Source organism: Anomaloglossus baeobatrachus, chromosome 8, assembly GCF_048569485.1.
Source record: "Anomaloglossus baeobatrachus isolate aAnoBae1 chromosome 8, aAnoBae1.hap1, whole genome shotgun sequence".
NCBI classification, from domain to species: domain Eukaryota; kingdom Metazoa; phylum Chordata; class Amphibia; order Anura; family Aromobatidae; genus Anomaloglossus; species Anomaloglossus baeobatrachus.
Window position 1 is genome coordinate 236,137,460 of NC_134360.1, and position 24,129 is coordinate 236,161,588.

Genomic DNA, 24,129 nt, shown 5'->3' on the forward strand with positions numbered 1-24,129 from the left:
TGGAGAAGAGCACAAGCTTGTCTACTGTGTCTAAAAGCACTACAGCTTATCTGGCCAAATATTATAAGGCAATTATATTAGTAAATTTGTCGCCATTGGAACTGCCTGGAAGTCAGACATTTAAATTTGTGCCTGACTTTTTATATATATAACTAGCTGTACTACTCGGCTTCGCCCAGGTTAATAACTGCTGTTAACAAATTAGAATGTATTAACAAAAATGTATTCTGCTCACAAACACCACAAAACAAATAGAAATGTAAGTATTAAATTGTTGCCTATATTAACCAATCAGAGCTCAGATTAATTAACTGTAGCAAAATAGAAGCTAAGCTGTGATTGGTTGCGATTGACAGCCTGATAAATCTCCAGGCAACAGAAAGCCCTCCCCCTGACAGTATATATTAGCTCACACATTCTTCATACTCTTTGGCGCCATCGCTCTCATTCTTTAAGTCCTCCTTGTTCACATCTGGCAGCTGTCAATTTGCCCCCAACACTTTTTGTTTCACTTTTTCCCCATTATGTAGATAGGGGCAAAATTGATTGGTAAATTGGAACGCGCGGGGTTAAAATTTCGCCTCACAACATAGCACCCGATGCTGCCCGGGATAGTAACTGTCTCTCTGTTTCTCTCCCATTCTCTGTCTGTCTCCCCCTCTGTATATATCTCTCTGTCTCTCTCTCTTTGTCTGTCTGTCTCTTTCCCTGTCTGTCTGTTTCTCCATCTGTCTCAATCTCTTTCCCTGTCTATCTATCTCTGTCACTTTCCCTGTCTGTCACTTTCCCTGTCTGTCACTTTCCCTGTCTGTCACTTTCCCTCTCTTTCCTTGTCTGTCACTTTCCCTGTCAGTCTGTTTCTTTGTCTGTGTCTGTTTCTTACCCTGTCTGTGTCTGTCTCTTTCCCTGTCTGTGTCTGTCTCTTTTCCTGGCTGCATTGTGACATGCCAATATTCCATATAAGGGCGTGGCTGCGCATTCTTCTGAAGTTCTGGCTGCACTGTGGCTCCCAGCTCAATTCGCTTTAATGGAGGCAGGTTTTTTGGTGAATAACTGTAAAGTGCGGGGTTAAAATTTCCCCTCAAAACATAGCCTATGACGCTCTCGGGGTCCAGAAGTGTGAGTGTGCAAAATTTTGTGGCTGTAGCTGCGACGGTGCAGATGCCAATCCCGGACACACACACACATACACACACACATTCAGCTTTATATATTACATATTTTTTTATATATATATATATATATATATATATATATATATAAATCAGCATCATATATATATACACATATATATATATATATATATATATATATATATATATATATATATATATATATAAAAATTAGTTGCACCAAAATGTACATAGTATCATTGCTGAGATGTATTGGTGATGGCACAGCCTCTATTGCACTTTGTGACCTCGGCTTTGCTGTATACATGTTTTATATATTTACATGACTGTGATACTGTTGTATAAGCTGTAATACAAGCATTGCATGTGAGGTGACACTTATCATCCCAGATGGCAGCAGAGTTGTTGCTTGGATAAACATATGTCGTCTATTATTCCTCTAAACACAATAGTTAACAATGATAAATAGATTTTCATAGAGTTTCTGCTTTTTTCCAAACTTCTCTTGAACCAGGAGATGATGGGGGAGCCCTGGCCTGAGATGATAAGGGAGGTCTGATTGGAGATGATGGTGGAAGAACCCTGGTTCGAGATGATGGGGAAGCCCTGGCTGGAGATCATGAGGGAGCCCTGGCTGAAGATGCTGAGGGAGTCCTGCCTGGAGATGTTGAGGGAGGCCTGATTGGAGATGATAGGGTAGTCCTGGCTGGAAAAGATGTGGTAGTCCTGGATGGAGATGTTGAGGGAGGCCTGACTGGAGATGTTGAGGGAGCCCTGACTGGAGATGTTGAGGGAGCCTTGGCTGGAGATGATGGGGGAGCCCTGGGTGGAGATGTTGAGGGAGTCCTGGCTGGAGATATTGAGGGAGCCCTGACGGCAGATGATGGGGGAGCCCTGGCTGGAGATGATGGGGGAGCCCTGGCTGGAGATGTTGAGAGAGCCTTGGCTGGCGATGATGGGGGAGCCATGGGTAGAGATGATGGGGGGAGCCCTGGGTAGAGATGTTGAGGGAGGCCTGACTGGAGATCTTGAGGGGAGCCCTGGCTGGAGATGATGGGGGAGCCCAGGCTGAAACCATGAAACCAATTTATCCTTCAGTGTCGTTTTCCAACGACTGGCTGGAGATGATGGGAGACCCCTGGCTGGAGATGATGGGGAGCCCTGGCTGAAACCATGAAACCAATTTATCCTTCAGTGTCGTTTTCCAACGACTGGCTGGAGATGATGGGAGACCCCTGGCTGGAGATGATGGGGGAGCCCTGGCTGAAACCAATTTATCCTTCAGTGTCGTTTTCCAATTATGGGGTTAATTTTGTTTTAGCGAAAGCATCTAGATGCTTCAAGGATCATAGATACAAACCTCTTAAGGCCTGTTTCACACGTCAGTGAAAAACACACGTTTTTCACTGACGTGTTAAACACGCATATATTCTCCATGTGCAATCCATGAGACATTATCTGTGCTCCATGATTGCACATGGACATGAACTCACCTGTCCCTGCTCCTGCTGTCCGTGGTGCTGGAGAGTCCTGTGGTGCTGCATCCGGCCGCCGCTGTTTCTCACCTCTGCGTCTACTTCCTGATCGTCTCTGGCTGCATACATGAATATGCATACCAGTAATGAGCCGGGCAGGAAGCTGCAGAGAGCAGAGGCAGAACACAGCGTCGCTGGAGAAGGTGAGTTAAAAATGTTTTTTATTTTCAATGTCTGTGTTTTTCTGGTATGTGTTTCACGGATCACACCATAGTGTGGTCCGTGGGACATCAGTGATGCCAAAAAAAACGGACATGTCTCCGTGCGGCAATCACGGACACGCGTGTACGCCGTACAGAGACACGGTCAGTGAAAAATCACTGATCTGTGTGCAGGCCCATTGATTATAATGGGTATATTCGTGATTCTGATATGTATAAAAACTGCAAAATACGTACCAGAATCACTGACGTCTGAAACAGGCCTAGAGGGATGCTCCACATTGGACACATATAGATGTCTTTGGCTCCTTCTATACCTCTCCCGTTAATTTGAGGCCTGAGAGAAGTGAGTCTTTACTATAAGAAGTCCCTTTAGTCGCTGGCTGATGGCCTCACACACTTTCATCAAAATATGCACTAAGAAATTAATTTATAGAGATAGTATATATTAGTATGCTGTATGACATTAAGGCATGTTGTGCATCTTGTAGTGCAAAGTGCCATGGTTGCCATACGTCTCCAAATAATAGCCAACTTCTCTAGAATTTTTATTCTTAATTTTGCAATGCATATATTTTTGACCGAGTCTTTTTTTTTGAGAAAAGTAGCTTTTTACTTTTTTGTTTTTATTTATTTATTATTATTTTTTGCTATGTTGCCGGATCGTCCCGCTCTCCATGCCCAGCGTGTCATACTTTAATTTATTATTGACTAAGTCCTAATCTTAGCGCATGCCTTCCATTTAAGCGGGCAAGGAACATGAAAAGGATTACTTGTGCAGTATCTGTCAGAGACGGTACCATCTGCGGCGCTCGCCCAACACCCTAAGAACCAGTTATATTAACTTCTGCGAAAACATCCCACTCACCCAACCGGCAGCAGTGAAGGTGTCTGCCTCTCACCCCTCTCGTCAACCAGATGCCAAGATACAGATTACACCTAGGCAGGGAGGCATGAAGGAGCCGGGCCTTTCTTAAATTAATTTCTTGGGGGTAAGCTTTATTGGGTTAAATAACGCCTCGTTATTCTTCTCCACAGCTGAGGCTTCTCAAAATGTTTATCTTGTATTGTAACCGGTACCTTCTGGTGCGGAGCGCTGCCAGCTTCCCCTGCCGCTCTCTGCTATATTTCATTCTCACTATTTTTGGAATTGAGCTTCTGGTTCCAGGTGATTTAATTTTTTTTTCAACTTTTTTTTTTTTTCTTCTTTATACTCTCCCATCTGCTCAACACATGCAAAACTCACAATCTGCATGCATTAGCTGATAGCCAGACGGCCAATACCGGACAGGTCTGGGTGAAGTTAATATTAAATGTGATACAAATTATTTGTGATACAGTTAAAACAGCCTAATTGTAAATGTCCATATTATGACTTCAGCACCCTGTGGTTCTCTGAGACCGGACTCAATCCCTAAGGGGTACTTTGCACGTTGCGACATCGCTACTGCGATATCGTAGGAGTTAAATCAAAAGTGACGCACATCCGGCGCCAAAAAACGATGGCGCAACGTGTAAATTCTAGATGCGCCGATTTACGATCGCAAAAGCGTCGTAAATCGGCGATCTGTGTAGCGTCGGTCATTTACATAATTTCGAGGCGACCGATGTTACGATGTTGTTCCTCGTTCCTGCGGCATCACACATCGCTGTGTGTGAAGCCACAGGAGCGAGGAACATCTCCTTACCTGCCTCCACCGGCAATGCGGAAGGAAGGAGGTGGGCGGGATGTTTATGTCCCGCTCATCTCCTCCCCTCCGCTTCTATTGGCCGCCTGCCGTGTGACGTCGCTGTGACGTCGCACGCCCCGCCCCCTTAGGAAGGAGGCAGGTTGCCGCCAGAGCGACGTCGCAGGGCAGGTAAGTGCATGTGAAGATGCCGTAGCGGTTTCCTTATTAACCCGATGTGTACTCTGGCTAGGAGTGCAGGGAGCTAGCGCTAAGCGGTGTGCGCTGGTAGCCAAGGTAAACCAAGCACTTGGTTACCCGATATTTACCTTAGTTACCAAGCGCAGCATCGCTTCCACGCGTTGCTGGTGGCTGGAGACTGGTCGCTGGTCGCTGGTGAGATCTGCCTAATTGACAGCTCACCAGCTACCATGTAGCGACGCTCCAGCGATCCCTGCCAGGTCAGATCGCTGGTGGGATCGCTGGAGCGTTGCTTAGTGTGACGGTACCGTAACATACTTGTGACTAGTCACTGGCCTCATTAGCATATGATAAAGGATCTTTAGAAATACTTTTTCTAAAGATATCTTTATCTAAGCTACGAGATACAGAGAAAGTTAGGCAGGGATTAGCAATATGTACCCAGAACTGCTCGTGGCTCTGGGTGCATATTTCACCTGACAGGTTCACTTTAACATAACCATACATTACATGGACATCCATTCATTTGAATATTTATAATGTAATACCACATTTCTCCTGTAGTGGCCACTGCAGGAATAGTGCTCAGTTGTACCAGCTGACCTAATGGCGGGAGTCGATCACATGATATCCAGGCAGTCCTCAGATTGCAGATTGTCCGTGAGGGACCACCATATTAAACAAATCTGTTCTTGGCTATATGTCTTTCCAGAAATATTAATGAGATGAGAAATATCCAGTTCCTTTTCAATTGCCCCAGAAATTATAACCCACAATTCTGAGTGTGACGATTGAAAAATCACTAATTTGTGCGGCAATAATTTACTAAGCACTTTTGAATTGAGCATTATATTTGTACTTTTGGAGCAGTTCTCGGAGACTGGACCTTTTAATTTTAAGCACGTCACGCTAAGTACGGGGAACTATCAAGCGAATGGCGAAAGGTAAGGGATACCCTGTGTCTAGGCAAAGGGAAAATGGTGACCCCTGGCTGGTCCCTGGGGTACCTCACCACCTAAGATAGGTTCTACACCTATGCTGGGCCCTAAATCGGGAATGGGTTGGATGAGCTCTTCATCAACCCCACTAAACACTATAGAAGACACAAGGAGGACACACAGGGGAAAATGCATGAACAACTTATCATTAGATGACTCAGGTAGAAGTTCAGCAAAGTTTTCAACAACAATACCACAGAGGAGTGCAAGCCACCTGCTTGCAATCAGAGCTTGAATGAACTGAAAATATCACCAGCACAAGTCTAGGGAAGGAAGGGGTATTTGACTACCAAGATAATGCTGATGATCAGCAGCTGGGTGGAAGGCGAGCTTCTGCTGGGTCTAAAAGGGGGAGAGATGAATGCAGCAGGAAAGCTACCTATACCAATGAATACTGACAGCAGGAACAATGGAAAGTCAGGGAGCATTCTGCGCAGCCAAATGCTGTGACCTTCTATGGCCCCAAACCACATGACTGTCTGTCACCCGTGACTCACCTATGAATTAAAAGCAAAAAAAGCTACTTCAGGCAACCCCTTTAAGAGATGAGGCACAAGACTGATGATGAATTTGACGCTTCTTCTTCCAGCTCAATCTTCCTTAATACTGGGACACTAGGCTCCCTTCTTGATAAATCAGGGCCATTGTAGCTGATATGACTTCTCTGCACAGGGCGAGATCATGCAGGAGTTTGGGGCTGGAGCTGTGGCTTCTGGACGCACTCGCAGGACATGCTTTTTTAGAAGTTTATGAAACAAAAGTATATTTTGTTAACTTTTAAGGACTCGTAAGCCAGACAAGACTCATAACACAGAGGAGACATGGAGGGCAGCAAAGTAAAAGGCTCCAGTGTCTTAAGACAACTCGCAGTTTAAAAGGGCAATAGAAGTTCAGCAAAAATCATTGCAAAAATCGGACAAATCAATTTTCAGGGCCTTAAAAAAGGTATTCATACCCCGTGAACTTTTTCCGCATTTTATTTACGTTACACCCATATACTTTACAGTGTATGTTATTGGGATTTTATGTGATATACACAAAGTAGCCAGTATTTCTGAAGTATAAAGGCCGCTTTACACACTGCGATAACTGTACCGATATCGCCATCGTGGGTACCCGCCCCCCATCGGTTGTGCGACACGGGCAAATCTCTGCCCGTGTCGCACAACATCGCCCGGAGCCGTCACACGGACTTACCTTCCCTGCAACATCGCTGTGACCGGCGAACCGCCTCCTTTCTAAGGGGGCGGTTCGTTCGGCGTCACAGCAGCGTCACTGAACCACCGCCCAATAGAAGCGGAGGGGCGGAGATGAGCGGGACGAACATCCCGCCCACCTCCTTCCTTCCACATTGTGGCTGGGACGCAGGTAAGGAGAGCTTCCTCGTTCCTGCGGTGTCACACAGAGCGATGTGTGCTGCCGCAGGAATGACGAACAACTTCGTTACTGCTGCAGTAACGATATTCGAGAATGGACCCCCATGTCACCGATCAGCGATTTTGCACGTTTTTGCAACGATGCAAAATCACTCATAGGTGTCACACGCAACAACATCACTAATGCGGCCGGATGTGCGTCACAAATTCCGTGACCCCAACGAGATCGCTGTAGCGATCTCGTAGCGTGTAAAGCCCGCTTTAGTCTGGAAATTGTGATGTGCATATGTTCTGGACATATTTTCGTTGCGTCCACTGTGTTCTTCAGCACAGGAGACTCGCGCATCTCCATATGATAAGTTGACATGCTGCAGATATGAAGCCCGCGCCGCAGGTTACGCAGCATTTCTATAAATCCCATCCACTGTGCTTGCACTGTACAATGCAGCTTTTGGACTTTAGTCCTGATCGTTCGCACTTCTCCTGGAAGTTTCAAAACTGTTGATATTTCTTTTTTCCTAGTTTTACTGTAAGCAACGGGCTGAAGGCTAAAGATGGGTCATTAGAGTTCATCATCGCACTGCGAGACAAGATCCCTCCAACCCTCCTGAACAATAAAGGGCTCTGGATCTGGGAAGGAGAAGCCATTGTTATCACCTCTGATGTTCTGCAGATAACGGACCCGGACAGCCCCCTGGAGAGGCTCATGTTCACCATTACCGAATATCCACAGCACGGGCGGCTGTACCTGAGCGGCGCAGTGCTGCAAGAAAACCACTTCACACAGATCGATATTAACAATTTATACCTGACTTATCGACACTCCGGCGGGCCGACAGAACGGGACCGATTCTCATTCACGGCCACAGATGACACCAATGTCGGATTTTTGCTTAACGGTCAATTAAAGGAGGATTCTGCAGTGTTTGTAATACAGGCAAGTACAATCCTCAATTACTTCAGAGCTAATGTGTGTGACATTCATGATCCCCCATAACAGAGCATCATCCACAGATCCCCCATAACAGTGCAGCGTCCACAGATCCCCCATAACAGTGCGTCATCCACAGATCCCCCATAACAGAGCGTCATCCACAGATCCCCCATAACAGAGCGTCATCCACAGATCCCCCATAACAGAGCGTCCTCCACAGATCCCCCATAACAGAGCGTCCTCCACAGATCCCCCATAACAGTGCATCCTCCACAGATCCCCCATAACAGAGCGTCATCCACAGATCCCCCATAACAGTGCAGCGTCCACAGATCCCCCATAACAGTGCGTCATCCACAGATCCCCCATAACAGAGCGTCATCCACAGATCCCCATAACAGAGCGTCATCCACAGATCCCCCATAACAGAGCGTCCTCCACAGATCCCCCATAACAGAGCGTCCTCCACAGATCCCCCATAACAGTGCATCCTCCACAGATCCCCCATAACAGTGCATCCTCCACAGATCCCCCATAACAGAGCGTCATCCACAGATCCCCCATAACAGTGCGTCATCCACAGATCCCCCATAACAGTGCGTCATCCACAGATCCCCCATAACAGTGCGTCATCCACAGATCCCCCATAACAGTGCGTCATCCACAGATCCCCCATAACAGTGCGTCATCCACAGATCCCCCCTAATAGTGTCATTCACAGATCCCCACAACAGTGCATCATCCACAGATCCCCATAATAGAGCGTCATTCACAGATCTCCATAACAGAGCATGAGCCACAGATACCCCATAACATCGTCATCCACAGATCCCCCATAATATTGCATCATCCACAGATCCTCCACAACAGAGCGTCATCCACAGATCCTCCATAACAGTGCGTCATCCGCAGATCCCCCATAACAGAGCGTCATCCACAGATCCCCCATAACAGAGCATCATCCACAGATCCCCCATAACAAAGCATGAGCCACAGATACCCCATAACAGAGCATCATCTACAGATCCCCATAACAGAGCGTGATCCACAGATCCCCCATAACAAGGGCGTCATCCACTGAGCTTCCATTATAGTACGTCCTCCACAGATCCCCCATAACAGAGCATCATCCACAGAGCTCCATAACACAGCGTTATCCACAGATACCCCATAACAGCGCATTATCCACAGATCCCCCATAACAGAGTGTAAAAAGACAATTCCTCCAACAACAAAAAAACAAACCCTCATACATACAGTATATGTGGATGGAAAAATAAAAGTTATGGCTCTTTGCAGAAAGGGAGGAAAAAACGAAAACGCAAAAATGGAAAATGGCGATGTTGTAAAGGGGCTACGTTTTGGTGAAAATCTCCGATATTGAAACCTTATATGTTTGAGAGGTGAATGTGGACGTCATTCTGCTGCAGATCAGGCTGATAATATAGGCTTTTTTATGCATTTAAAATGTAGTTTCAGACAAACCTTTCTTGTAAACGCAGGAAAGTTTCCACCAAAGTTCCACTTCTTTGCAAGAGTATAATTTCCAAAAGGAAATTAAATCTTAAGTACACATATTATTATTTGTTCTAGAGGTTATATTAAGCCTCATATCACCCTCCGCTCTATAGGACCTGACCACAAAAGCAACCAGTCTACAGGCCCCGTTATTAGGTTGTGGCTTCCAGACCTTTCAAGTAAAACACATGAGAAACCATCATATTCCTGCCGTATGCAAAGCTGGGAACAACCGAATTTACAAAAATGTAAAAGAAAAAAGTATCACGTACAGTAAAGTGTGAAAATAAACGCAGTCCTAGGGTTAGGGCTTCAAATTCCTTACATTATAATTATGCTGTTATATCAGTCAAAAATTAATTTCCTGAAGAGTTTCAAGACTTCAGACCAATGAGACATTCACTAAAAGCAAATATTGTACAACCACATTATAAATAAACTCCATCTGGCATCTTACCACAATAGCATCTCTTTATGTAATCATATTACTACAGTAATAATGCTAAAAGAACATAACTGCTATAATACAGCTCCTATGTACAAGAATATAACTACTATAATACTGCCCCCTATGTACAAGAATATAACTACTATAATACTGCCCCTATATACAAGAATATAATTACTGTAATACTGCCCCCTATGTACAACAATATAACTACTATAATACTGCCCCTATGTACAACAACATAACTACTCTAATACTGCCCCTATGTACAAAAATATAACTACTGTAATACTGCCCCCTATGTACAAGAATATAACTACTATAATACAGCTCCTATGTACAAGAATATAACTACTATAATACTGCCCCTATGTACAAGAATATAATTACTGTAATACTGCTCCCTATGTACAACAATATAACTACTATAATACTGCCCCTATGTACAAAAATATAACTATTGTAATACTGCCCCCTATGTACAAGAATATAACTACTATAAGACTGCCCCCTATGTACAACAATATAACTACTATAATACTGCCCCTATGTACAACAACATAACTACTATAATACTGCCCCTATGTACAAAAATATAACTATTGTAATACTGCCCCCTATGTACAAGAATATAACTACTATAAGACTGCCCCCTATGTACAACAATATAACTACTATAATACTGCCCCTATGTACAAAAATATAACTACTATAATACTGTTCCTATGTACAAGAATAGTACTACTATAATACTGTCCCTATGTACAAGAATATAACTACTATAATACTGCCCCTATGTACAAGAATATAACTACTAAAATACTGCCCCTTATGTACAAGAATAGTACTACTATAATACTGCCCCTATGTACAAGAGTATAACTACTTTAATACTGCTCCTATGTACAAGAATATAACTACTATAATACTGCCCTCAATGTACAAGAATATAACTACTTTAATACCGCCCCTATGTACAAGAATAAAACTACTATAATACTGCCCCTATGTACAAGTATAGAACTACTATAATACTGCCCCCTATGTATAAGAATATAACTACTATAATACTGCCCCTATGTATAAGACTATAACTACTATAATACTGCCCCCTATGTACAAGAATATAACTACTATAATACTGCTCCTATGTACAAGAATATAACTACTATAATACTGCCCCTATGTACAAGAATATAACTACTATAATATTGCTCTTATGTACAAGAATATAACTACTATAATACTGCCCCTATGTGCAAGAATATAACTACTATAATACTGCCCCTATGTACAAGTATAGAACTACTATAATACTGCCCCCTATGTATAAGAATATAACTACTATAATACTGCCCCTATGTATAAGAATATAACTACTATAATACTGCCCCTATATACAAGAATATAACTACTATAATACTGCCCCTATGTACAAGAATATAACTACTATAATATGGCTCTTATGTACAAGAATATAACTACTATAATACTGCCCCTATGTGCAAGAATATAACTACTATAATACTGCTCCTATGTACAAGAATTTAACTACTATAATACTGCCCCTATGTGCAAGAATATAACTACTATAATACTGCCCCTATGTACAAGTATAGAACTACTATAATACTGCCCCTATGTACAAGTATAGAACTACTATAATACTGCCCCCTATGTATAAGAATATAACTACTATAATACTGCCCCTATGTATAAGAATATAACTACTATAATACTGCCCCTATATACAAGAATATAACTACTATAATACTGCCCCTATGTACAAGAATATAACTACTATAATATTGCTCTTATGTACAAGAATATAACTACTATAATACTGCCCCTATGTGCAAGAATATAGCTACTATAATACTGCCCCTATATACAAGAATATAACTACTATAATACTGCTCCTATGTACAAGAATTTAACTACTATAATACTGCCCCCTATATACAAGAATATAACTACTATAATACTGCTCCTATATACAAGAATATAACTACTATAATACTGCTCCTATATACAAGAATATAACTACTATAATACTGCTCCTATATACAAGAATATAACTACTATAATACTGCTCCTATGTACAAGAATATAACTACTATCTCTGTCCTCAAGGAGTCATAATATGAACCTTAAAATGTAAAGAACTATTTTTTTGTAACTTTTTGAATAAGAAGTTAACATTTTTTGACCAGATTTCCGTCCCTGATACACGCGTTGGTCTGAACTTTGCATTTCCATGAATATTTATGAGTTTGCACTGTACTGACTTTTTTTTTTTGTAAGATCCAAGATGCGGGTTGGGAGGGGGGTGGGGGTGATATTGAGGTTTGGGATTTGATGGGATCAAAAAATAATGCCATTCGATTGAGAAGCCGTGTGTACCTTGTGGGAGTTTGTACAAACCCAACATTGTGACCAGGGTTGTAAAGTTGTGCTGTTGTGCTCCAGGGTGTCGCATAGACCCCGGCATTCATGTAATAAGGCATGTTCAAATAACACATCTTCAGCATTTCAAATTTACGACCTTTGGATCTCGCAGGCTTCTTGTTGGAAGTTCCTGTGGCTCACCGGGGGTAAATATGAGGTTTGGCATTTGGAAAGAACCTCAAATCTGCATTCAGGAGGTGGTGGGAGCAGTCACTCTGATTTCTGTAAGATTTTGTGTGCCTTTAGATTTGTGCGCACTATTAATGAATTTCGGTAAATGACCCACGGGGCTCGTTAATAGGAAATTATTTATTTGTAGAGCGTTTTTGGAGGTAATTAGATTAAATAAAAAATGTATTTATTGCCATCATTTTAACGAGCTTCATCTGCTTCTCTTCTGCATCAACAGTCCATAAATATCCTCCTCACCGCTCCGTCTACGGAACGTCCTCGCTCTTCCTGTCCTCCGACATTAGCCAACACTTCTTGATGTTTTTGATTTCTGCCTTTAGAGGTGGAATCTTTTTTGACTATATGTATATAAAGGACAATTGGTTTCAACTTCTCGTGATCCTGCGCTTCTCCGGAACATCCCGTCTTCTGTTTGGATCTTTTGGCTTTTGGTGGAATCCTCAAGATCCTCAATGACATATTCAGGATAATAATAATAATAATAATAATAATAATGTTTATTCACTTATATAGCGCTGTTAATTCCACTGCGCTTTACATACAATGGCAACACTGTCCCCATTGGGGCTCACAATCTAAGTTCCCTATCAGTATATTTTTGGAGTATGGGAGGAAACCAGAGTACCCGGAGGAAACTCATGCAAACACGGGGAGAACATACAAACTCATTGCAGATGGTGTCCTTGGTGGGATTTCAAAGATTACCTCCTCTTGCCGTTTTTATCACTACGTGTCCGGTTTAGAAAACCAATTTTCATTCTCCCTTTTAGAAGATTCTGAGTTAAAGGGATTTTACACTTTCAAAAAATATTACAGTAGTGCTCAAAAGTTTACACACCCCGGCAGATTTTTTGCTTTCTTGGCCTTTTTTCAGAGAATATGAATGATAACACACAATTTTTTCTTCTACTCATGGTCAGTGGTGAAGCCATTTATTGTCACTTCTGTGTTTTCTCTTTATAAATCATAATATCAACCAAAAACATCCAAATGACCCTGCTCAGAAGTTGACATACCCTGGTGATTTTAGCTGAAAACATGCACAGAAGTTGACACAAATGGGTGTGAATGGCTAATAAAGGTAACATCCTCACCTGTGACCTGTCTGCTTGTAATTAGTGTGTGCATAAAAGCGGAGTGAGTTTCTGGGGTCCAGACAGACTCTTGCATCTTTCATCCAGCCACTGACATTTGTGGAATGTGAGTCATGGGGAAAGGAAAAGAATTGTCAATGGATCTATGGGAAAAGATAGTTGAACTGTATATAACAGGAAAGGGATACGAAAAGATATCCCAACCACTAACTATGAGTGGAAAAAAATATATTTCATATTCTCTGAAAAAAGGCCAAGAAAGCAAAAAAATCTGCCGGGGTATGTAAACTTTAGAGTACAACTGTATATAGATATAAAACAACAAACACAGCAGATACTCACCTTCCCTCGGTCCAGTGATTGCCGTCACTGTTTACCGGCTGCAGCGATGACATCACAAGCTATAGTGCACATCACCGCTGCAGACAATCAATTTTAACAAGGTACGCTGCACACCAGCAATGGAGTTCAGTAATTGGCTTCAGGAATCATCTGCGCAGCGCTGGTGTTTTTGACATCACCGCTGCAGCCAAAGCCCTGACACCAGAGCAGAAGTGAAAAGGCCGTGCAGAACCCGAGGAAGGTAAGGACCAGCTAGGCTTCTTCATTGATGTGACCCATGTGTTGGACACATTTTTCACAAACCCACAAACATTTATTGACACTTGTCATCCGTGCTGCCAGAAAAAATGGAGCAGACCCTTACGTGTGATGGAGACCTTATGGTAGTTATATTCTTGTACATAGGAACAGTATTCTTGTACATAGGAGCGATATTATAGTAGTTATATTCTTGTACATAGGGGGGAATATTATAGTAGTTATATTCTTGTACATAGGGGGCAGCATTATAGTAGTTATATTCCCGTACATAGGGGCAGTATTATAGTAGTTATAATCTTGTACATAGGGGGCAGTATTATAGTAGTTATATTCTTGTACATAGGAACAGTATTATAGTAGTTATAATCTTGTACATAAGGACAGTATTATAGTAGTTATATTCTTGTACATAGGGGGCAGTATTATAGTAGTTATAATACTGCCCCATATGTACAAGAATATAACTACTATAATACTTCCCCCTATGTACAAGAATATAACTACTATAATACTGCCCCCTATGTACAAGAATATAACTACTATAATATTGCCCCCTATGTACAAGAATATAACTACTATAATACTGCTCCTATGTACAAGAATATAACTGTTATAATACTGCCCCATATGTACAAGAATATAACGACTATAATACTGCCCCCTATGTACAAGAATATAACTACTATAATACTGCCCTTATGTACAAGATTATAACTACTATAATACTGTTCCTATGTACAAGAATATAACTACTATAATACTGCCCCCTATGTACAAGAATATAACTACTATAATACTGCTCCTATGTACAAGAATATAACTGTTATAATACTGCCCCATATGTACAAGAATATAACAGTTATATTCTTGTACATAGGAGCAGTATTATAGTAGTTATATTCTTGTACATAGGGGGCAGTATTATAGTAGTTATATTCTTGTACATAGGAACAGTATTATAGTAGTTATAATCTTGTACATAAGGGCAGTATTATAGTAGTTATATTCTTGTACATATGGGGCAGTATTATAACAGTTATATTCTTGTACATAGGAGCAGTATTATAGTAGTTATATTCTTGTACATAGGGAGCAGTATTATAGTAGTTATATACGTGTACATAGGGGCAGTATTATAGTAGTTATATTCTTGTTCATAGGGAGCAGTATTATAGTAGTAATATTCTTATACATTGGGGCAGTATTATAGTAATTATATTTTTGTACATAGGGGTCTATTATATTCCTAGACATTGGAATAGTTGTATAATAGTTATGTCCTTGTACATTCAGTTGTAATATGTTGGTGTCTCTGTTTATGTAAATTCTTGGAGGCAAACCCTTTTCTTCCTGAGTCTCTGTACGGCCTCCAGGTTGCCTCCAGCATAAATAATGTAAGGATTATAAGTGCTGCATCTTTATATTCCTCCTGTCCTATGATTTACCGCACACACTAAACTGCTTACAGAGAGTTGACTGTTATAACATGTCGGGTAATTTTGCATTCAAAGTCACCAGGGAGAGATACCTCTGGCAAAAGTTCAGGAGTCAGTGTTTTGGAAAGATTTGTAGGCCCAGATCCCTTATGGATGTGAGTCCCGTATGATGGATGTGGAATGTTAAAGACGTTAACTCTTTACTTTGTCCATTCAGGGATATTTTTTTTTTTTTTTTTTTAATTCTTGGAAACAAATATTGGGGAGAAATTTCCAAGCTTAACTTTTTTAGGTTTCTTTGTAGCCATTTTTTCCAGTTTGTTTGTTCTTCTATATGCGAATATAAATGATAACTAGACACCACTCAGCTTTCCAAAAATCCTGAGTGGCTAAAAAGAATAATGTCAACCATTTTCCTGCTCTTTTCTTCCCATTGCTCTGTCTCTTTATCAAAATTGAATAACCTGTTATGAACCAGGAGGCTCAGGATGAACAACGGTTTCATATAGGAGGAGATTCCGTTAGTGCATGGAAGGGATGAGAAAAAAAAAATTATATAAAAATAAATAAAATAAATAAAATAAAAAAATACAAGTAATATAAAATAAAATTTAAAAAAAACACTACGGTTATAAAACATATAAACTTACTGTATATGTTTGTTTATTTTTCCAGAAAATGTTACATGTGTTTTAGAAAGAAGCTGCAAAATATATATTATTCATCTTTGGTAATCTGCTGAACGCAGATTCTTTCTCAGTCTCAGGTCATTGAGTACGCAAGGGGTTAACAGGTGCGGCAGGCGAAAGTGCTTATTTCCTAAATTCATGGCCTAGTTTACTAATCAGATGTCACAAGATGTCAGGTAGGGAGACATCATTTAAGAAACACAGAATGCAGTTAGTGAAGCAGCTAATGAGCTGGACAGAGGCATGAAGGTGAGCGTCCCCGAGGATGGTGCAAATTATCCAAACAGGTGAAAAAAAAGAAAAGTTTTTCCTCTCACGTTCCCTGCGGTATCACTCTCTGAATGTTCTGCATAAGTTGCAGAAAAGAAACGTTTACAAAATGGTACAAATATTAGTGTAGATCTATGCCGGGTTATAGGATTACTCATTTCATTTTTTATTGACCGAAGATGCTATAAATTTATTAAGAAATTTACTCCAGCCACTTTGGTTTTAGACTGACATGTGGACTCAATTTAAATAAAATCCTGAGTGACAAATTGCCTCCAGAAGTCACCAAATTAGCAGCGGTATCATATACCATGTTTCTCCGATCCCAAATATATTGCTGGCTCACATCCAGCCTATATTACTAAGAGAGACACACAGACCTCACATCCAGCCTATATTACTGGGAGACACACAGAGCTCACTTCCAACCTATATTACTGGAAGAGACACACAGAGCTCACATCCAGCCTATATTACTGGGAGAGACACACAGAGCTCACATCCAGCCTATATTACTGGGAGAGACACACAGAGCTCACATCCAGCCTATATTACTGGGAGAGACACACAGAGCTCACATCCAGTCTATATTACTGGGAGAGACACACAGAGCTCACATCCAGGCTATATTACTGGGAGAGACATACAGAGCTCACATCCAGCCTATATTACTGGGAGACACACAGACCTCACATCCAGCCTATATTACTGGGAGACACACAGAGCTCACATCCAGCCTATATTACTGGGAGAGACACACAGAGCTCACATCCAGCCTATATTACTGGGAGACACACAGAGCTCACATCCAGCCTATATTACTGGGAGACACACAGAGCTCATATCCAGCCTATATTACTGGGAGAGACACACAGAGCTCACATCCAGCCTGTATTACTGGGAGAGACACACAGAGCTCACATCCAGCCTATATTACTGGGAGAGACACACAGAGCTCACATCCAGCCTATATTACTGGGAGAGAAACACAGAGCTCACATCCAGCCTATATTACTAAGAGAGACACACAGAGCTCACATCCAGCCTATATTACTGGGAGAGACACACAGACCTCACATCCAGCCTATATTACTGGGAGACACACAGAGCTCACATCCAGCCTATATTACTGGGAGACACACAGAGCTCACATCCAGCCTATATTACTAAGAGAGACACACAAACCTCACATCCAGCCTATATTACTGGGAGAGACACACAGACCTCACATCCAGCCTATATTACTAAGAGAGACACACAGACCTCACATCCAGCCTATATTACTGGGAGAGACACACAGAGCTCACATCCAGCCTATATTACTGGGAGACACACAGAGCTCACATCCAGCCTATATTACTGGGAGAGACACACAGACCTCACATCCAGCCTATAATACTGGGAGACACACAGCGCTCACATCCAGCCTATATTACTGGGAGAGACACACAGACCTCACATTCAGCCTATATTACTGGGAGAGACACACAGAGCTCACATCCAGCCTATGTTACTGGGAGAGACACACAGACCTCACATTCAGCCTATATTACTGTGAGAGACACACAGAGCTCACATCCAGCCTATGTTACTGGGAGGGACACACAGACCTCACATTCAGCCTATATTACTGGGAGAGACACACAGACCTCACATCCAGCCTATATTACTGGGAGAGACACAGAGCTCACATTCAGCCTATATTACTGGGAGATACACAGAGCTCACATTCAGCCTATATTACTGGGAGAGACACAGAGCTCACATTCAGCCTATATTACTGGGAGATACACAGACCTCACATCCAGCCTATATTACTGGGAGAGACACACAGAGCTCACATCCAGCCTATATTACAGGGAGAGACACACAGAGCTCACATCCAGCCTATATTACTGGGAGAGACACAGAGCTCACATTCAGCCTATATTACTGGGAGAGACACAGAGCTCACATTCAGCCTATATTACTGGGAGAGACGCACAGACCTCACATTCAGCCTATATTACTGGGAGAGACACACAGAGCTCACATCCAGCCTATATTACTGGGAGAGACACACAGACCTCACATTCAGCCTATATTACTGGGAGAGACACACAGAGCTCACATCCAGCCTATATTACTGGGAGAGACACACAGAGCTCACATCCAGCCTATATTACTGGGAGAGACACAGAGACCTCACATTCAGCCTATATTACTGGGAGAGACACTCATATCTTGAGAAAAATATGAAACTTGGGGCAGGCTGCAAACTGCATGTTAGGGGATCTGAAAATAAATTAAGGAATGAAAATTGCAGACTGAAACTTAGCACAATTTTATTAACCAAAGGTAACTGATAACATATGAAAAATGTTTTTTTCCATGTTAAATGTGTCCTTCCCTTTTACTTTAAAAATGCTATTAGGCTTCAAAAATTATTTTCACCTAAGGAAGAGGTTGCCCTCCGCAGAAAACCCAACGTCTCTCATAATTTATCTTAGTGGACACTTTGACTTTTCTCTTTTGAGAACAGCCTCTTGAGACCGAGGCATTTATCAGAGCAGAAAAAAAAACATCATAAAAGTTCATAGAATTTTAATTTCCCTGCCTTCTTTTAGGTGAACCATGTGGATAAATCTCGCCCAAAATTACTGAGCAAGGAAAATCCATCTACCGTGGAGATCACAAAGGATGGAAGGTCAGCCATCCACATCACATCCTGGAATCTGAGGGCCTCGGACACGGACAGCGCAGATGAAGACCTCGTGTATGTTCTTCTGAGATCTCCACGCTTTGGACACCTGGAGAATGCAAAAACAGGTAAAGAAAAACCGGACTGATGTAATAACCAAGTTGTTTTAGATTTGGGTCTTCAGCCTTCTCACTCTCCATGTTCCAGTGATTATTACATGTTGTTTTCGGTCATCCTCTTCCTCCTAAACTCTTCTGAGCCTCAGTGTCTTCATCCATAAACTGTTCACATAATATTTCCACATTCAGCACTATTTGTGCTTCCATTGGATAGCGGCACTTCATATGGTCAAGGATCTATGTTTTGTTTCCCTCTAAGCCTGTGAAAATGTCAAAAGAGTCCACATACTTTGCAGATTTTTTTTTTTGCCTGGCTTTCTCATCCATAACTGGACCATGACATGGACAATGAGCTAGACCATAACATAACCTAAACCATAGGTGGAACATAATGAAGAACATAACTTAGACCATAAGCTAGACTAAATCTTAAACCATAACCTGGACCATCACATAGGCCAAATCTGGAACACAGCCTTAGGCGGGCTTTGCACATTGAGACATCGCAAGCCGATGCTGCGATGTCGCACGCGATAGTCCCCCCCCCCCGTCGCAGCAGCGATATCCTTGTGATAACTGCCGTAGCGAACATTATCGCTACGGCAGCTTCACATGGACTCACCTGTCCTGCGACCGTCGCTCTGGCCGGCAACCCGCCTCCTTATTAAGGGGGCGGGTCGTATGGCGTCACTGCGACGTCACACGGCAGGCGGCCAATAGGAGCGGAAACATCCCGCCCACCTCCTTCCTTCCGCATATCCTACGGAAGCCGCAGTGACGCCGGTAGGAGATGTTCCTTGCTCCTGCGGCTTCACACACAGCGATGTGCGCTGCCGCAGGAACGAGGAACAACATCGGACCGTCGCGTCAGCGTAATCATGGATTACACCGACGCTGCACCGATGATACGATTACGACGCTTTTGCGCTCGTTAATCGTATCATCGAGCCTTTACACACTACGATGTCGCATGCGATGCCGGAAGTACGTCATTTTCAATTTGACCCCACCGACATCGCACCTGCGATGTCATAGTGTGCAAAGCCTGCCTTAACTAGAACCTGGACCATATCCTTGAATAGGACATGGAACATGACCTGAACCATAACGTAGACCATAATCTTTGAATCATAACTTTAGCCATACACAACCACTTGGACGATGAAATGGACAATATCTCGAGAACATAACTTAAACAATAACCTGAACGATAACCTGTACAACCATGGGGAGGGGCATAGGAAATAAGATGGACCACACCTTGGAACATATATAATGGACTAAATTATGGTGGAGGTTGTGATATCTTACAACTTAACCTGGACTATTACATGAGACATAACTTGGACCATAACCGAGATTTTCACTTGGGCCGCAACCTGGACCATAAACTAGACTATAACTTGGGCCATAAACTAAACTATAACTTGAACCATAAACTACACTATCATGAACTACGGTAGATTATAACTTGAACCATAATTTGGACCATAAACTAGACTATAATTTAGACTATAACCCGGACTATAACTTGGACCATAACCTGGACCATAACCAGGACCATAACATGGACCATAACCAGGGCCATAACTTGGACCAGAACCAAGACCATAACCAAGACCATAACCAGGGCTATAACTTGGACCATAAGCAGGACTATAACCGGGACTATAACTTGGACCATGAAAGGCAAAGAGAAAGACACCGCGTGCCCCTGGGTCTATATGTGGTGTCTTTCTCTTTGCTTTTCTCGTTTCCAGTTCCTCACTGCACCAGGGTGCACCCAATCATATTGAATACTAGACATAGTGGTGCGCTCCATTTTTTCTCTTCTATAGATATAACTTGGACCATAACCTAGACAATAACTTGGACCATATCCCGGACTATAACTTGGACCAAATCCCGGACTATAACTTGGACCATATCCCGGACTATAACTTGGACCAAATCCCGGACTATAACTTGGACCATATCCCGGACAATAACTTGGACCATATCCCGGACTATAACTTTGACCATATCCCGGACTATAACTTTGACCATATCCCAGACTATAACTTGGACCATAACCAGGACCATAACTTGGACCATAACCAGGACCATAACTAGGACCATAACTTGGACCATAACCAGGACCATAACTTGGACCATAACCAAGACCATAACTTGGACTATAACCAGGGCTATAACTTGGACCATAAGCAGGACTATAACCGGGACTATAACTTGGACCATGAAAAGCAAAGAGAAAGACACCGCGTGCCCCTGGGTCTATATGCGGTGTCTTTCTTGTTGATTTATGGTGATATGTTCACATTATGTTCAGCCCACATATTTAGGCCCTGTTGGGGCTTCAGGCTGACACCATGAAAAATGGGATTCGGAAGGAACCTATTGCTGTAATGAGGCTGAGTCACTTTGTGCTTTATGTTGTCACTGTTCCTCCAATGTCCATGTTTTAGGTGGGCACAAAATTGGGATTGACTATGGTTTTGTGCCCGCCTAAAAACAGAAATAAATCCTGCTGGAAAAGAGGCCTGAAGGAGCACAAGGTGAGTCCCTCTGCCTCATTATAGTGAATGGCTCTGTTCAGGGTTCTGTACCAATCCCATTTTTAGAAGAGATGGAACCTAATACATATGACTCTTAATATAATATGAACCTGGCCTTCCTGAGAATTGCAGCCTGTCCATTCTTCTTGAATGTAGACTTTCCAATGCCTATGCTCATTGGGGTTAGTGTTGTGGCTGAAGCTTTCTGTTCTGTAGGGGATCACATTGGACGAACATTTACACAAAGGGACATAAACCAGAGAATGATCCGTTACATCATAAACCCCTCGTTTGAAGGAAATTTTGACAGTTTTGAATTTGAAATTTCTGATCCTGCCGGGAATAAGATTTCTCCAGAAACGTAAGTGCATTTCCACAATAGAAAGTTGAACTTTACCTATACAATATACTGTATGTATATATTTATATATAATCATGTCTGTATAGCACTGTGGAATTAGTAGCGTAATAAGTGAGTAACATTTGTTTATATATTATACACACACAGTGCTCAGCATAAATGAGTACACCCCCAGAAATGTAAGATTTCAATCAATATCTCACAAAACACAAGAACAATTTCTAAAATTTTGACAAGACTGAGTTTCATAGAACATTTTTTTAAACCATAACTTGAAAGTAAGGTTAACAATATAACTAAAAAATCTTCAAATTTTTATAAAGTTAGTTGCTGTAAAAATGAGTACACCCAACACCAAAAACTACATCTAATCTAGTATTTTGTACGACCTCCATGATTAAGGACAGCGGCTAAAATTTAACGGGCAGGTGGACTCTATCTATCTATTTATCTATCTATCTATCCCTCTATCTATCCCTCTATCTATCTATCTATCTGTCTATCCCTCTATCTATCTATCTATCTATCTATCCCTCTATCTATCTATCTATCTATCTATCTATCTATCCCTCTATCTATCTATCCCTCTATCTATCTATCTATCTATCTATCCCTCTATCTATCTATCTGTCTATCCCTCTATCTATCTATCTATCTATCTATCTATCCCTCTATCTATCTATCTATCTATCTATCTATCTATCTATCTATCTATCTATCTATCTACAGTTGTGCTCAAACGTTTCAATACCCCGGCAGATTTCTTTCTTTCTTGGCCTTTTTTTCCGAGATTATGAATGATAACACAAATCTTTTTTTCCCACTCATGGTTAGTGCTTGGGTGAAGCCATTTATTGTCACAGCTGTGTTTTCTCTTTATAAATCATAATGACAACCAAAAACATCCAAATGACCCTGATCAAAAGTTCACCCACCCTGATGATTTTGGCCTGATAACATGCACAGATGTTGACACGAATAGGTGTGAATGGCTAATAAAAGTAACATCCTCACCTGTGACCTGTTTGCTTGTAATCAGTGTGTGCATAAAAGTTGAGTGACTTTCTGGGATCCAGACAAACTCTTGCATCTTTCATCCAGAAAGTGATGTTTCTGGATTGTGTCTCATGGGGAAAGCAAAAGAATTGTCAATAGATCTATGGGAAAAGATAGTTGAACAGTATAAAACAGGAAAGGGATATAAAAAAAATATACAAGGAATTGTTAATGCCCGTCAGCAGTGTTCAAACTGATTAACAAAAGGAAAATCAGGGGCTCTGTAAAAACCAAACCACGATCAGGTAGACCAACAAAACTTTAGGCCACAACTGCCAGGAAAATTGTTCGGGATGCAAAGAAAAACCCACAAATAACATCAGCTGAAATACAGGACTCACTGAAAACTAGCGTTGTGCCTGTTTCAAGATGCACAATAAGGAGGCACGCGTAGAAAAATGGGCTGCATGGTCAAGTCTCCAGAAGAAAGCCATTACTGCGTAAATGCCACAAAGTATCTCGCCTACAATACACCAAACAGCATAGAGACAAGAAAGATTCCAAACTTCTGGAACAAGGCAATTTGGATTGAGGAGACCAAAATCAAACTTTTAACCACAACCATGAACGTTACATTTGGAGAGGTCTCAACAAGGCCTATGATGAAAGGAACACCATCCCTACTGTAAAGCATGGAAGTGGATTGCTAATGATG

General features: G+C 41.8%; 1 protein-coding gene across 1 annotated transcript in view; it reads left to right on the top strand.

The window, feature by feature from the left end:
* Positions 1-24,129, top strand: part of LOC142248935 (FRAS1-related extracellular matrix protein 1-like) — a 204,932-nt gene that overhangs the window by 145,964 nt on the left and 34,839 nt on the right. Inside the window, exons 25-27 of the mRNA XM_075320403.1 lie at positions 7,594-8,008; positions 19,310-19,511; positions 22,274-22,418. Coding sequence (XP_075176518.1) covers positions 7,594-8,008; positions 19,310-19,511; positions 22,274-22,418 — 762 coding nt within the window. The remainder of the gene's footprint in view (positions 1-7,593; positions 8,009-19,309; positions 19,512-22,273; positions 22,419-24,129) is intronic.